This window comes from Ammospiza nelsoni, chromosome 7, assembly GCF_027579445.1.
Source record: "Ammospiza nelsoni isolate bAmmNel1 chromosome 7, bAmmNel1.pri, whole genome shotgun sequence".
In the NCBI taxonomy this organism is placed as follows: Eukaryota; Metazoa; Chordata; class Aves; order Passeriformes; family Passerellidae; genus Ammospiza; species Ammospiza nelsoni.
In genome coordinates this window covers 13,690,989-13,706,609 of record NC_080639.1, presented here as the reverse complement: position 1 = coordinate 13,706,609, position 15,621 = coordinate 13,690,989, and the positions used below count along the sequence as shown (strand labels likewise).

General features: G+C 41.5%; 1 protein-coding gene across 1 annotated transcript; it reads left to right on the top strand.

The window, feature by feature from the left end:
• The first annotated feature begins 667 nt into the window (after positions 1-667).
• On the top strand, positions 668-10,519 carry SUMO1 (small ubiquitin like modifier 1). The gene is made up of 5 exons (XM_059475915.1): positions 668-782; positions 5,763-5,837; positions 7,043-7,120; positions 8,743-8,814; positions 9,650-10,519. The coding sequence occupies exons 1-5, from the start codon at positions 771-773 to the stop codon at positions 9,716-9,718; spliced, it is 306 nt and encodes a 101-aa protein (XP_059331898.1). The 5' UTR covers positions 668-770; the 3' UTR covers positions 9,719-10,519.
• Positions 10,520-15,621: the final 5,102 nt, after the last annotated feature.

The window sequence follows — 15,621 nt, the reverse complement described above, 5'->3', positions numbered from 1 at the left end:
GGCAGAATGAAAGTGACTTTTGCTTCAAGATCTGCTGTTGTGGAAAGGGTTATGTGACTTCACGGAATTGTCAGGGTTGGAAGGGATCTCTGGAGAGCATCGAGTCCAACCCCTGCCACGGCAGAGTCACCTGCAGCAGGTGACACAGGAACATGTCCAGGTGGGGTTTGAATGTCTCCAGATATAGAGACTCCATGGCTTCCCTGGGCAGCCTGTTCCAGTGCTCTGCCACCCTCAATGAAAGTAAGTTCTTTCTCAAGCTGAGGTGGAGCTTATTATGCTTTAGTTTATGGCCGTTACTCTTCGTCCTGTCACTGAGCACCACTGAGAAGTGTCTGGCACCATCTCTTGGCACCCGCCTTTGAGGTGTTTCTGTGCATCCATGCGATCCGCTCACAATCTCCTCAGACCGAACAGGCCCAGCTCCCGCAGTCTCTCCTCATGAGCAGAGATGCTGCAGCCCCTTCGGCATCGTTGTGCCATCCGCTGGCCTCTCCCCAGCTGCTCCGGTCGCCACGGTGCCCTTAACGTCCGTCGCTTCTTCCAACGGCGATCGCGCCTCTCGGCCGCGGCCTGGGTGGGAGCCGGTGCCGGTGCCGCTCCGAGCGAGGTCCGGGCGCGGCGGCGGGCGGAGCCCGGTAGGGAAGTGAGCTCAGGCGCACCGGAAATCCCGCCCGTGCCGCGGCCCTGTGTTTGCGCTGCGGGCAGAGAAAGGAGCGGAGCGCCTGCAGCGGCCCAGCCGAGCCTGCCGCACGACACGGGGCCGAGCCATGTCTGACCAGGTACGGGCGGCTGTCCCGGCCGCGGGGGGACGGCACGGTGGGCGCGGCGGCCCCGGGGGCGCGGGAGGAGCGGCCTGCCCCCCTCCCCCCCGCCCGCACTCTCCGCCGCCGCGGGGCAGCCCCGGCCCGGGGCGAGCGGAGTCGCGGTCGCCCGGAGGGCGCCGGGGGAACGTTCCCCCAGGGGAGTGTGTGTGTATGTATGGATGCCCATCTCCGACCTCGGCCAGATTCGGGCCTCTTTGCCCGTGTATTTTAATCCTTTTTCCCTCTTCCCTCGGGGTGTTTCTCGAGGAGCGTGGTCGGGCTCCAGGAGGGAATATTCGGGGGCCGGGGCGGCGTCCGGAGGGAGCGGGATCGCCGCCGGGGCAGCCCCGGCCCTGGAAACCCGGGAATGCAGCGAGGGATGAGCTGTGTTGCACAACTGTTGTTTTCTTTCCGTTTCCATTTCCCGGGTGTGTGGTAGGATGGTTTTCCCCCGGAGCGGGCTTTGTGCGGGTTAGGCTAGGTTTGCCAGGTCCTCTGTTCGCCCTAGGAATGCGAAAGCCTGGTTTTCTCCCCCTCCTTTCTCAGCTGAGCGTTGTTAGCCTGGATTAAACACCCCGTCCTTTATCAGGGCTCTGTCCTGCTTTCGCTCCAAGTAATATTCTCGTTATGCCCCCGTCATTTCTGTCTTCTGAGCCGGGGACCTCAATAGTTGCTTGTACCGCAAGTTCCTGGGTTGCTCGGCCTGGCTTGTATACAGTGCTTTGCTTACAACTATTGCTTTAGGCTATCTGACCTGCTGCTGGAACGTTAAAACAGCGTTCCGGTTTTAATTGGTATTCTGTTTTGCTTTATTTTTTAGTGTTGTCGTCATAGGGCACTGTTTCCTACCTTTGACTTTTCCCGGAGCGTAGCCGTCGCGATAGTGTCAGTACCTACAAACGTTTCTCGTAGTGCTGTGAAGTCAGGAGTAGTACTGGTGCCAGCCGGGAAATGAGAAGTCCCCAGAGACAAGGCTCAGCTTAGGGCATGCCGTGTGTGCTTTGGGGAGCAGCCTCGGTGCAGTGTGAGCGGTGAAGAGGAGCCAGCGCCGTGTGCGCTGGTGGTCTGCCTGCCTCCCCGCCCCCGGCTTTCCGGCACAATGCAGCTGACAATGCTGCTGCTGCCCCTCCGGCCTGTGCCTGCCAGAGGGGCAGCTGCGAGCGCAGCGATTGCCGCCTCCTAGGCGGACGCGTTGTCTCTGTAGCAAAATACGTGAAAGTGACTGCATTTTAAAAAAAGCCAAACAAACCCACCGACAATTTCTGAACTAGATTTTGTAGGCAGATGTTCATGTGACCTGCTCTGTAGTTGTCTGCATATGTGAACCAAGGCGTGTTTTAACAAACAGCAGCTTTCATTTGTTAGGTGAATCCTTCCCCAGGCAAGTTCTGCTAAAACACATGTGTATTTTGTCTTTGGGACTCCTTGAAGTATGTAAAATTCCGTGTATGTGATAACCTGTTGTGGCTATGTATTTTAAAGGTCTGTGAATAAGGAGCCTGCTGTTTATTTTTAATAGATAAGCAAAACACTGTTAGACGTGTCATTCATTTCTGGGGGACTGTGCAACAAGAGTTAAACAGATGCTTAAGTGGAAGGATAACGTAAGGTTATGCAGCACTGTAAATCTCATTCATCTCTTTATCAATCCTACAAGAATAACTGGATTACCTAAAATTGTGAGTTGCTTAGAGTATCATTCTTTTTGGCCCTGGAATTAAGTCAAGAGGGGGATCATTTATCATCAGTAACAGAAGGGATTACTTTGTTTTCAGTGTGAAATTGACTTTTATGAGAAGTAGGAAAGAAGAGCAGACTTCAAAAAAAACCCACACGGTTGCTTAGTGGGATCTAAGCAAAAATGAAACAAAACACAAATTGTTTTCCCCTCCCTTCAAGTGTCTTAGGCCGTTTTTGAGTTATTTGAATCTAAAGGTTATCTGTTCATGTACTGCTTATAGAGAATGCTATAGTTTGTATGTAAAAAAATGTAAGTGTATTTGCTTTGTTAGGAAGTATGTTGTACATCTGTTCCTCTAGTAATTTTGGTTTTGATGATTTTTCTTGAAAATGCTGAGAATAGAGTTTGGTTTTTTTTAAGGTTAGACATTGAAGTTTGAGCTCTTCTGCAGATTGGAGGAGGAAACTTGTGATATGTTGCCTCATGATGTTTGTTTTGTGTGTGTTTTGGTTTTGTTAGTTGCAATAGCAATACCAGTGTGCTTCATCCAAGAAATTTTTCGTGCTTTTTAGGGTCCTTATATAAGTGTGGGACAGTGCTAGTCGCCTTATTTTGTGCTCTTTAGGAAAACTGCAATGAAGCCTTTAAAATGTCAGGCATCTAATGAAAAGTTAGGACTTGGAGTGTTGTGGTATTTCTGTTCCCTTTGTGTGGTGGTCTTTTTTTATGTCCTATTTCAGGAGGTACCCTAAAGCACCCATTCTTTTCATAGGGCAAGAAGTCTGGAGGCTTGCTTGCTAATTGCTGATCAGGATTTTGTTAATGAATGCTAGTAGTTTAACAACTTTGCAGTCCTCTTCCTTTCTTTATTCCTAAGTGGTTTTGTGTTGCCTTAACCATTTGGCATTGAATGGCAGTATAGTTCACTGACAAACTGCAGAGAGCATTTTCAGACTTGCTGGGTCTTGTATCCTAGTGTAAGGTATTTTTCTCCTATTTTAAGTTTTGATTATTGGCACTTCTATTATTTGATTTTATATTTTTTTCTCTTCTCCTGAAGCCACAGCTTTCTTTCCTCTTATTTTGTGGGTGAGAGAGCTTGTGGGGCTTGAAACAAGCCCCTCATCTTTATGGTTTGAAGACTTCAATTCCCTCTGCTTATTCTACTGTTTGGTGCTTTCCCTATTTGTTTTTAATACCAGAGCCCTCTTTCCCTGAGGGTAGAAATCAAATATGAATCATAGTTTTATCACTCATATTGGCCAGAGGCACTGTCATAGCAGCAATGATCATTAGTAATACCTTGTACAGGATGATTGGGCTTGGAGGCCTGAGTAGGTAGATCTGTTACAATGTACAGAACTATATAACTACTACAAATACCTCTACTGCTGGGATAATATGCTGTCATGCCATTTGTAAAGTAAATTTAGACAGTGACTGACCTGAGATGTCATGCAGAGGTTCTTTCAGTAATAGTGAAACAGGAGCTAGTTTTGAAGCTACAAACCAGATCAGTAGAGATCTGAATCTTGGTCTGATTCCTAGAAGTTAGTAGTGCTGCATTGAAACAGCTGTGCAAGTTATCAGAACAAGTAGCAGCTTCTTGTTTTTCTTTCTGGTCAGGAGTGAATACCAGTGTGTTTCTATTCCTGCAACTAGTCCCAGAAGCTTAGAGTCCAAATGTGTTAGGGAAAACTTTATGGAGCACAGGTGATCTGACTGTGTTACCTGTGAAGAACTCCTTTCATGCTTCTCAAGTGACTTGCTTGAAGGTCTGTGTATGTCAGGCCTTTTGAAAGCCTGGGTTGAGTTTTTGGATTTGAGCTTGAAGGGTGATGAATCAGTCCTTGCTGTTTAGGTTGTGCCTGGATGGGTATTAAAAAAATAAAAGGTATTCAAACCAGGTGGAGTCTCTGGCTCATACTTCTTTCCATTGTGGAAACTGAATTGATCTGGGTTGAGGCAGTGAGTCAAACTGATAGAAAGAACACTTCCTCTCTTTCTTTACTCCAGATTGAGACTGGTACAGCTGGGAAGGGTGTTTGCTGACTTGCCCTGTGCCCTTCCCTGATCTTTTAATGTTCAAAGAAGTAGTGTGTGTTTAACTTCTTTAGGGAGCAGGGGGAAAAAACTTAAAAATGTTTTAATCTGGAAGTAGAGACCTATCTGGATGGACTTAATAGAGAAGGTTATTATTTTGTGTGTTTTTGGCACTCGATCCTAAATTTCAAGCCCAACCATATAAAGGATATTTCTGTACATTTTGCAAAAAATCTCTTTTGGGATGGGAGCCTGTGGTAGACACCTGTACATGTTTTGTTTATTAGAAAAGGATGATTTCCAACATGATCAGCAGGGTACCTGTGGTTATGATTACTTGGGAACAATTCTTCATGGAGCACCCTCTAGATCTGATGTCTGTGTAAATCCCTTTGTCCTGCAGAGGAACATAGCTAAAGGCCTGGTGCAGGATATGTAGTGACAGGCAAGGAATGGGGTTAATAACACCTGATTTCTCCCTTGTTTCATCTATCAACTGGTGACATGAAAAGTCTGATGTCCTTAATTAATGTCTTAGAGCGTATAACACTTAAACCCTTTTGATGAGCTTTAGTGCTCAAGCTGTTATATCAAACTTGTCTGTACAGTTAGTTCTTACCCTGGAAAGATATCAAAACACTGTAGTGCTTGGACCTGCACCTTTTTAAACTTTGAGGTATTGTGGTCTTAAGACAAACTTGTTCTTTTTTTTGTCATAGAAAAGAAGCTAGCTGGCCAGCCTTTTGAAAATAAGGAGTACCTTTGATGCAGTGGGTTGAAAAATGTTTGCATGTTTCACTCTCTTTAAGTTGATAGGGTGTTACAATTACTTTCTGTTTACTCTCATCATGATGTTCCTTTTTTCTATCAAATAGCAGAGCCTCGTAGTACTCTTAGTATGCTTCCTGTGGGTTTTTGCTGTTGGTTGTCCAGGAGTTAGAGGTATAAAATCATACTTCTTTTTGTATGTCATCTATTTCCAAATGGTTTGTCTCTCATTTCTTATGTTCTTCATGGTGTTTCTTTTCTCTCATTGATTGAACTTCTCACAGGTAGACAGACAACCTTTCATAATACTATGTTGCTGTTATTTTTGTGCACACACATACAGGGAAGGAAAGAAGACACCTTGAGTAGTCTGATTTCACACAATAGAAGATGAGAGCTGCCATACTGTCCAGTGAAAATAATAAAGTGTTAACTGATCAGGTTTTTTTATGTATTTCTTGCAGGAAGCAAAACCTTCAGCTGAGGACTTAGGAGATAAGAAAGAAGGGGAGTACATTAAACTCAAAGTCATTGGGCAGGTGAGTTTTTTACATAATTGCTTGTTGACATTTGATGTAGGTGTGACTTCTTGCATGGTAGAAATGACCAAATGCTTTCAGCTCTTCAGTGTGGATCCTCCTCTGCCATAAACTACTTCCAGTTGCATTTTCCAGAAATGTGTATTAGTGTACTCTGGTATGTTTTTTTATTCATTGAGGGATTAATTTATCCAAGGGTATGAATGAAATAAGTGGCAAACTTGATAAATTCAGGTCCTCAAAGTTTGTGTAGTATCCTAGGCATGAGATCAGCTTTATTTTTCAGGGATGGGAAAAGGATTGTTGGCTGCCCTGTTGGTAGATGTAGCAACTAGATGAATGGTGGATTAGAAGTCTGAATTGTGGCTGCATTGGTATGTGAATGTTGAGAATGTTGGCATCTTCTGTGCAAAGAGCCCCTAGCTCAGATGACAGCTAGGATTGTTGGAGATGTAGTGTTTGCTGCAGTTGGGTGGAGGCAGATGACTTTCAAGTCAAGTAGGACTGACAGAGAAACTGCCTTACCTCTTGCTGGCCTAATCAGCAGTTACAAGAACGCATTGAAAAACTGGAAGTGGCCCACATGCTTTTTGCACAGAACCTCTTGCAGTCTGTTTTATCTGTAGCCATTTTGACAGTTGCAGCTACTTGCATCTTAGGGCTAGTGGGAAGGACTACAGAATAATAAGATCTGTGAGTTCTCCTTAGGTTAGTCTCCTGTTGCCAAGTCTGCCTGTATCCTAAGTTCTAGGTAATTACTCTTAATTGAACGAGGTTTCGTATATATTTTGAAGTGCAAGCTTTAACTTGTCTCTTTAGAATCTTAGAGCAGAAATCCCTGCATATGTATGTTTATATTTCATAAGTATATCATCTGGGTAAAGATGGCAGCACAGACTGAACCATGGATGGGTTTTAGTAACTTGAAATCCAAAAGCTCCATGTTGAGCCTAAGGCTACGATGCCATCTGTTTTTTTAAAAAGCGCTTCCTGTGGAAGTACACAGCAAATTTAGTTGACTGATAAATCATCCTGGAGGTTCACATCATGATGCACCAAGGTATGCATGGTGATAGTTAAATCACATTCCATATTTCATGTAAGTTTATAATTTATTTTTTTTCTTAATGAAATGTTTAAAAATAAAATAGATGAAGTTAGCAGTTACTACAAGGAGAGTAAATTTTTTTCTTTTCTGTCCTTAGGACAGCAGTGAAATTCACTTCAAGGTGAAAATGACAACACACCTCAAGAAACTCAAAGAATCATATTGTCAAAGACAGGTTTGTGAAACATTGACATTCTTTAAAAAGAAAATAAAAACCCACTGTGCTTTCAAATAAAGACTTTGGAGGTATCTGATGGTGCAAACATAGTGGATCTCCTTGTTTCTTTTAATAAGTAAAAGTGCTCCTGTGTAAGACAATTGTGAAGTTATACTCTAAGTTAAAGAAATCTGCAATATTAATTGTGTATGTTGGTAAATAGTAACAATTGTTACAGACCAAAAGCATCTCTTCACTTCCAGATTCTGTGGCAGATACTGTGGATTCACAGCTGCTATTTCCAGAAGCCCTGGCCTAGTTTGCCCTCAGCTTTGGGGATAGATGCCTTGTGTGGCCTTTTCTTGGATAAGTGTGTTGGAGTTCACTTCAGGAGATATAATCATAAGTAATAATACTTTGGGGGCTTTTTCCTAATACTTTGAGACAAGTTGAACCTGTCATTGAAGTGTTCTTTCATGAAACGTTATTTTTTGCTGCCTTTCTGGTGTAGGAGGAAAGAAAAGATCAAACACCAGATACATTTGTAGCATAATCCAAATGGTTAAAATTATGATTCATTTAAAGAACCTGTTTTGTTTTTTTTTAAATCATCTTGGAAATAATTAATGCAGCATTCTTACTGACTAAGGAACATGCATGTGTGGAATTCTTTCTTAAAGAAAGAAATAATTGTTTGAGTAAACACAACTCTTATCTCCTGAGCTGAATTCTGGAGGGTCTGTGATTTCCTTTGCAGCAGTCCGTGCAGTTTTTGGTGTCAAGTAGCCTTTCTCTGGTAAAGGGACTATGAACATTTCTTCCCCATTGGGCAAAGGGATTGTTGAAACAGTGTGAAGATCTGTCCTTACCTGAGACAATTTTCTCCCTAGTTGCAAGCGGTATTTGAGAGCTAAGTGATAAAATTGTGTCGTATTCCACATAAGCTTTTTTTCCTCATAACCTGTAAGAGAAGGAAAAGATGATGAGGTGTTTGCCTTATCTATTGATGTGAAGTATGACGTTCTGCCAGAACATGGGCACCTTGTGCAATAGACATACTTTAACTCTGTTTACCTTTGGGATGTTTGTTTCACTTTGTTTGAATGCTGTTTGTTTTTCTTCCCCTCAGCTCTGCTCTTTCTTGTTCCTAGTGCTGAGCATTTGCAGAATTGATAATGGTAAAGGTTGTGATTCCTTCCTGTAGCCATAGAAGATTGGGAAAGCAAGGGTAGGAGTTCATGAAGTAAATATCATGTTTCTCCTGTTGTCTTAGGATCCTTAAATAAGGCTGATGCACTGTTGAGAAAAATACTTGTGTAAACATATCTTGGGAGAGAGGGCATAGTCAGTACTTAATTAATAAATAAAGACAAGTTAAAAAAGCTAAGGAAATGTCCAGGTTGTTTAGCTACACCTCCAGTGAGACTCTGGAACAAACCCATTTTGGCACTATCATACTTTTTGAGTCACTTCTTGGTAGTCTATTTGAATGCAACAGAATATCTGAGCTCGCTGTGTAACAGGAACTAACACTCTTTTATGACTTTGTGTTGTTTTGATTTAAAATGTTTTTTTCTTGCAAACCCATACAAGATTCAGTAAGTTGGGCTTTTTCCTTATATGTGTGTTTCTTTTTTTAGGGTGTTCCAATGAATTCACTCAGGTTTCTCTTCGAGGGTCAGAGGATTACTGATAATCATACCCCCAAGGAGGTGAGTTTCTTCCTAGAAATATGGTTTGACTGCATTTCTTTAACTAGGATCTTTTAGTACAGCAGATAGGCAGTTTAGAAAGAGCCTGCTTGGACCTCCATGTGTAGTGCCCCAGAAAGGAGGGTGTAGTCACTGCTTGCTGGGGGGGAAAAACACAAAGGGAATCTTCCCATTGTTGAACTTGAACTTCAGTATGACTTTGGAATAAATACGTATTGAGTTCACATTTAGTAGATCAAAGTGTAAATAAACAGAAAACAGTTACTTCTGTCCAGTGACTTCCACCAGTTGTTACAAAAAAGCAGGAAGAAACCCATAATAATGACCTTCTGGAAATATCAAACAAACTTGTTGACTATGAAGTTGAACTAGTTGCTCTCTCTGAGAGAATAGTTGTAAACAGGCTTTGAGTTGCAAGGTGTAGGTGTTAAGCTGCACTGTGAGCTAGTAGTGCACTATAGATGTAATTTATGTGGCTCCACAGCTGATGCTTTCATTGTGATGTTGGTGATGTCCTTGTTCCCCCTAAACAAGGGGCTTGGAAAAGGGTAAAGCCAGCAACTTCCAGGCTGATGTGGACTGCTCCACAAGTGGGTCTTTGCTGTAACGCTTTTGTTTTGACTCAAATACCTAAGTGTGGAGAAAAATGCCCAAAAATTTGAATATTGTCTAGTGAGATGGAGACTGAAACTTCCTTCACCCCTTTGATGAATTATGATGGGACAGAGGAACAAAGCATTGTATAATTTGTCTAGGACCTGCTCTGATTTCATCACACAGATTTATACAATTGTTATTAATAATTATTTGCTGTTTTTTTTCTCTGTTCTCACAGCTGGGGATGGAGGAGGAAGATGTGATTGAAGTTTATCAGGAACAGACGGGGGGTCACTCAACAGTTTAGATCCTTCTGATTTTCTTCCCCCTTAATCCTTTTTTATTTTTAAATAATAGTTCTTTTGTAATGTGGTGTTCAACACTGAAACTGGCACCCCATCTCTGGGAGTTTACTTTCAAGCGTCTGGTATTTTGAATTCTCGTGCTCATTATACACTATTGTTTCTGTTTTCATTGTGCTGAACTTCTGTGATCCAGCTGCAACCTTGCTCCCCTCTTCCCTTCTGCCCTCCCCTTTAGGAATACATGTACTCACATGCATTTGTATGTTCACTGGGTTCGTGCATTTCAGGCACGGAGGCTGTAAGATCTGCCAGGTGGGCGAGTGTTCTTAATGACTTCCATATCTGCCCTGAAGTTTTGATGTGTGACTGTCTCACTCCTGGACTATAACTTTCAGTGCGAGATGAAGTTTTTCAGAGAACTAAACTGTGGAGAAGTTGTGTATCCATAACTCAGAGCTATTTTGCTTAAATTATGCTGATGGCCCAATGAGGAAGATCGACGAGTTGGAAATGGAAAAGCTAGAACTGTTGTCATCTGTTCCTTGCTCCAGAGATGGCTTTGCTGAAGACGTGAAATTGAAAACCCTAATGATTTTTAAATATTACCAGAAGAGCCCAGAAGCATTTTAACCTCATATAGCAATTAGTGCGCGCAGGTATCCATGCAGGAATGTTCACAGCAGCCAACTGGTGTTACTTTGACACGCTTGTTTGTACCTTTTGGCCTGGGACGTGGGTTTTGAATGGACATTGTCTGTACCAGCTTCATTTAAAATAAACAAGAAAACCAATTTTATAAACAACTTGCATTTTCTTTTCAAATGATTGGAAATGAGCAAAACCATTAGAAGTTCTAATTAGGGTATGCTTTTCCTGTGACTATAAGTTGAAGCCAGAAAAAAACTGTACTCTGTAAATATACCTCATAAATATTTTTTTTTCCTACTTGCCCTCATAAAATACTTGATCTGCTTGTTTTTCAGGTGACTCTTAGAGACTACTAGCTGTTTCTTTTCTTGGAAGAGACTATTCACGTACAGTTACGTAAATCTTCACTTCATGCACAGAATTTAAACTGAAAATGCAACTTGGAAGTAAATAAAGATGGCTTTTAATGTCTACATTTCATATGATATGGTACCATTAAATAATCTATGGTTGATGACATGGAAGTGTCATGGCAGTTCATTGGGCATCATTTATCAGGGTCTACATGTTCCAGCTGCCTGCAGGTTATAAATGGTCAGTTGGAGAACTTGTTACTCGATATGAAAGCTGAGGTGGGAGATAATGAGCAGAGTAGTGTGAAGAGAAGATTTCACTACTCTCTCTGCTTCACCTCTTTCTCAGGTGAATAGGACTTCTTTGGTAAATCAAGTTCCATATAAATGCCAGCTTCAATTACAAGCACATGCTGGCATACTTGGATAAAATAGCAGGTTTTAAGTACTTTTTTTTTTAAATGGCATTTGCTGTAAAGCTAGAGTGCATTTTCTTTCATGCTTGTGGTTGTCCTGTTCCTGATTTAGTAATTTTGTATGCATAGTTGCACTAAGCAATTTTTTAAAGATTAAAATTTTTGTTTACGAAATGTCAGAATATGGGGTTTTCTTAAAGTATTTTATGTAATTCAGTTCTTAAGGAAAGAGAGATTGCTATGATGATGTAGAATGACACAGCTTTTCTGCATCTACCTCCTATTGCTTTTTTAAAATTCTAAATACATTTGCTTCAGAATAGCAGAAATAAAACAGCCTCGTGACTATTACCAGATCATCTTTTAAATTAAAATGGGTATAATGCTCTTCTTTGTAGGCAAGTTCCTATTATCTCTCTTCTGCAAACTAGGAACTGAAGTGTGGCTACTGGGGTCACTGTGGAAGCTGAAAGCAGAGCTGAGAACTGAATCCACATCCCTGGGGTTTGATGCTAGTACTCAAGTGGCTGCCCTGACTATCTTTGCTTCTAGCTGTTCACTTTCCTCTTCCAAATCAGTTTTTATATGCTCATTTATATCAGCTTTCTAGCTGAAGCACTGCATTTGGTTCTCTTGAGACTGTGGAGGAGGGTTTTCTGCAAAATGCAGCTTCAGTAGGATGAAGCTCAAGGTGAAGATTGCTTTTTGTTCTGTAACTTTGTCCTAAAATACATCTCTTTAGTGAGTGCATGTGGAACCAGTGAGAGACTGATTTGACCTCTTTCTCAGGCTGGTTGTGAAGCCTCAAAGAGCCTCAATAGAGCTGCTGGTCTAAAGTCATGCCTTTGCTGATAGAGCTTGATAGAACAATTATAAGGGGAAAACTGTCCCCTGCCTCAAAGATTAATATTGAGAACTCTGTGCAAATTGAGGAGATACATGTGCTGCAGATCCACTAGTGCCCTTTTTAAAGAAGTTAATTCTTTGGAATTACAGGTTGAAATCTGAATTTTAAAGTAAAACCAACCTGAGTTTTGAAGTCAAGAAGCTGGACTTTTTTTCTTTTCTTTTTGAAAGGCCTAGTCCTTTTCAAAGAATTTCTTTTTAAAAACATGGTCTAGAGTGGAAGTTTTAAAGTACTTACAGTTTCCAATGCTGTAACTGGGAATAAGGTTGGTTTTCATATGTTGGAGAAAACCAGAAAATCTTTCCTCTTGCACTTTTTGTCTTTGCTTACTTGTATATTAGAAATAGGTTGGTTTTAACTCCTTTAAAAAAGTGTTGAGAGAACAAAACCCTCTTCACTGAGTCAGTTAATGGAACAGAAGGTGGAAGCTAATACTTTCTTTTGAATTGTGACAATATATTTAGTTTTCACTATGGTGATGTATAAAAGCTTTATTGAAAGGAACTTTACAAAACCATCAGTCTTAACAGCTTTTCTCAAAGCTGCTGTGCCTGGAGGATTTGTGTATTCTCAGTATAAACATGTCTGCATGATCACCAGTTTGATAAAATTAGGATGTTTTTAAGTTAAATGCATAAATGTTGGCAGGATTTAGACTTCAGTTAATGTTAGATAATGCTAAGACACAAATTCTGCCATGAATTTTGACTAGCCATGTATTGTTTTAGAACTGCTACAGTTGTTTACTGTAGTTTTTAGCTTTTCATAATTTAAATGGATATTATTTAAGAATACAGTATTAAAATATTTATGTTGATCTGTGCTGTACATCTTCTGTGTGCACGCTTGAATTATTGCTGTTCAGGTAAGTTTCCTTAAATGAGAAAATCAACCTCTGAAGCACTCTACAGAGACCAGTAGGAATTGTGCTGGATGTTTAGACTGGTTTTGGTTTGCTTTAGAACCAGTACTTAATGCATATCTAACGAAGTTCAGCTCCAGTTTAGAGACTGCAAAAACTCAAAACGCTTCTCCACAGGAAACTCTACAGGAACTGCAATATGAATTGAATCTACAAGTGTTACACTTTGCTAGAAAATATCAGGGAAGCAAAAAAAAAAAAAAAAAAAAAAACAAACCCACAAAACACTTTGCTACAGTTTCTCTGTAATCTTCATAGTCTTTTTATTGCTGAATCTGAAATCTAGTTGCTTCTTACAGTAGCATGTTTATTGCAACTTGCTGTTTTGGAGAATTCCTCCTGAAGTCATACCTTTTTGTAACCTGGTGATATCATTGTTTTGTCTCTTAACACAAAATGGACCAAAGAATCTATTTGGCACCTCAGGTCTGTCTGGATTAATTTCTATTGGCTGACCAAACATTAATGCTTTTACTTCCTGTTGTTGTGATGTCAACACAGACCAGTGCTGCAGTCTAGGAAAATATGTGAGTGAGTAGCAGCTGTGCCAAAAGGTTTCTCTTGAGCCAGACTGGATCCTTGAATTTGAGTGCAGCTGCAAGAACTCTGCAGTGACACATTCCTAGCACCAGGCATTTACTCTTTCATTCTTGTTTCAGGCCTAGCTTTTCAAACAGGTGAACGTGAGAAAACACTCATGGATGGAAGGATGTGTTGAGTGTGTTCCTGTCTGGTAGCTTCCATTGATCATGTTCCTTGGGCTGCTGGGGTGGTTCAGGTTTGTTCTTTGCCTCCAAAGGGAGTTAATATGAGACAGAATTCCTTCTGCGATTAGAAAGCCAGTGCATTGACTTGACATGTACATGCTTGGTGAGCTCATTGCTGGTGCACCAGCACTTCCTTTGACTCTGCCACAGTGTACGTGTGCCTTCTGTAGCACTGAGGCTGGGCAGGAGCCTGGGCTTCCCCTGGGAGTTGTCTTTGAGCAAGGTTCAGAATACCTCCTTGTGGGCCAGCTTGTCCTCCTGTCACAGCACTAAGAGTAGAGCAAGTGGTAGGTGCCAACTGCTGCTCAGCTGTAGTTCTTGCTCGGCCTCTTGTCCCTGGCAGTGCCCGGTGGCTCATAAATTGGCCCGTTTCACAATTTGCAGTGTTTTAATGTGTACTATCCAGCCTCCCAGCTCCTGTGTTCGGAGGTGCTGCAGGAAGTTGTAGCTCTGGAGACTGCTCTGATTGATTGTGTAAAGGTAACCATAACTTCAGATGTTCAGGGAAATGCAGTTGGGTTTCTTTCTGTAATATGTTATAAACACTAAAATGATTTTAGAAGACAGGTGGATGTCAATTGCTGGTGCAATTTGGAGAAATACTGAAAAACTGGTTAAATAGTAAAAGAAGAGTATTGTACCTTGGGGCTGGAATTGATGGCAGTTTAACTCCTGAGGTACCAGTGGTGCTCTCCAGTGTTAACTACACTGATGGAACTCCTACTACAGAGCTATTTTTCTATAGGCTGGTGCTAGGTATAGAGATGCATTGATATAACTGAGGAAAAAAAATAACTTTTTGCTTAATAGCTACATACCTGATTAAATTTAAAAGCTGTGCTTGTGTTTTGGCTTCCTCTAGAGGTAGTCTAGCATCTTCCTCTTTCTTCATTTGCTCCTCAGCCTTATATGTTGCAATTTCTCAGTTTTTTCCTTTGAATTCCAGGTTTTCTATTGCCATGTCAACCAGCTGCTGGCACACTTCCTCTAACCACATTGCCCCTTCTTTTTGTCTGCATTTTTGTCCCTCTTAGAAACATCACCAACAACTATTGGTTGTTTACATGCTTTCTATTTAGAAAATAACTATGAGTTACAGATTAAAAAAATACTGTTACAATACTGACATTACAAGCATTTAATACTGTCTCACACGAGTTTTTCTTAAATTGTAACTGGAGTTTTGTTCAAGCCTTTCTCTGCAGCTGTTTGTTAGAATATCTTTTTTTTTTTTTAACTGTAGATGCTGGGAGTTGGGCTTCGAGAGACAAAACAATCAGATGTAGCATGAATGTAGTAATTGCCAGGAATCTTGCACACTGCAGCGTGGATAGGCTGTGGAATTTCTCTTTTTTCAGGCTGCAGGGACTGTGGCATGGAGGGCTATTGTTACCATATCTGTTTAACAGAGAAGCAGCTTAGGTACTGCAAGTTTGGGATGTAGTGTCACAGGAATTTCAGGCAGATAGATACACAGGCCAAGTCTTTACCAGAAATCCTCCATTCTAATGAACCATCTACTGCTAAAGTAAGCATCAGTCTTTCTAGAGACCATCTGCTGCTCCCTGTTCCTCTAGCTGTTGCTTCTTCTGGAACTGCAGAAGATTCCTGTGGTAATCCTGCTGCTGCCAAATATGTTCTTGTGCTGTTTTCCCTAATTGTGACTTCTTTGCTGCCACCTCCTCCTCATGGCACCTCCACTCCTCTAGTTTCTGTTTCTGTAAACTAAAATATAAATGATTATTAATTGCTATAGCAACCTTGGGTTTGCTGAGCATTCTTGCCAGAAGAGCAGATCCTAGCCAGAGGAGCTCAGCAGATTGCCAAAGTGAGGGGAGAGAACTGAGAGTAAAGGGAGAATAGGTGCTGATTAGTGTCGTGTAGCATATATC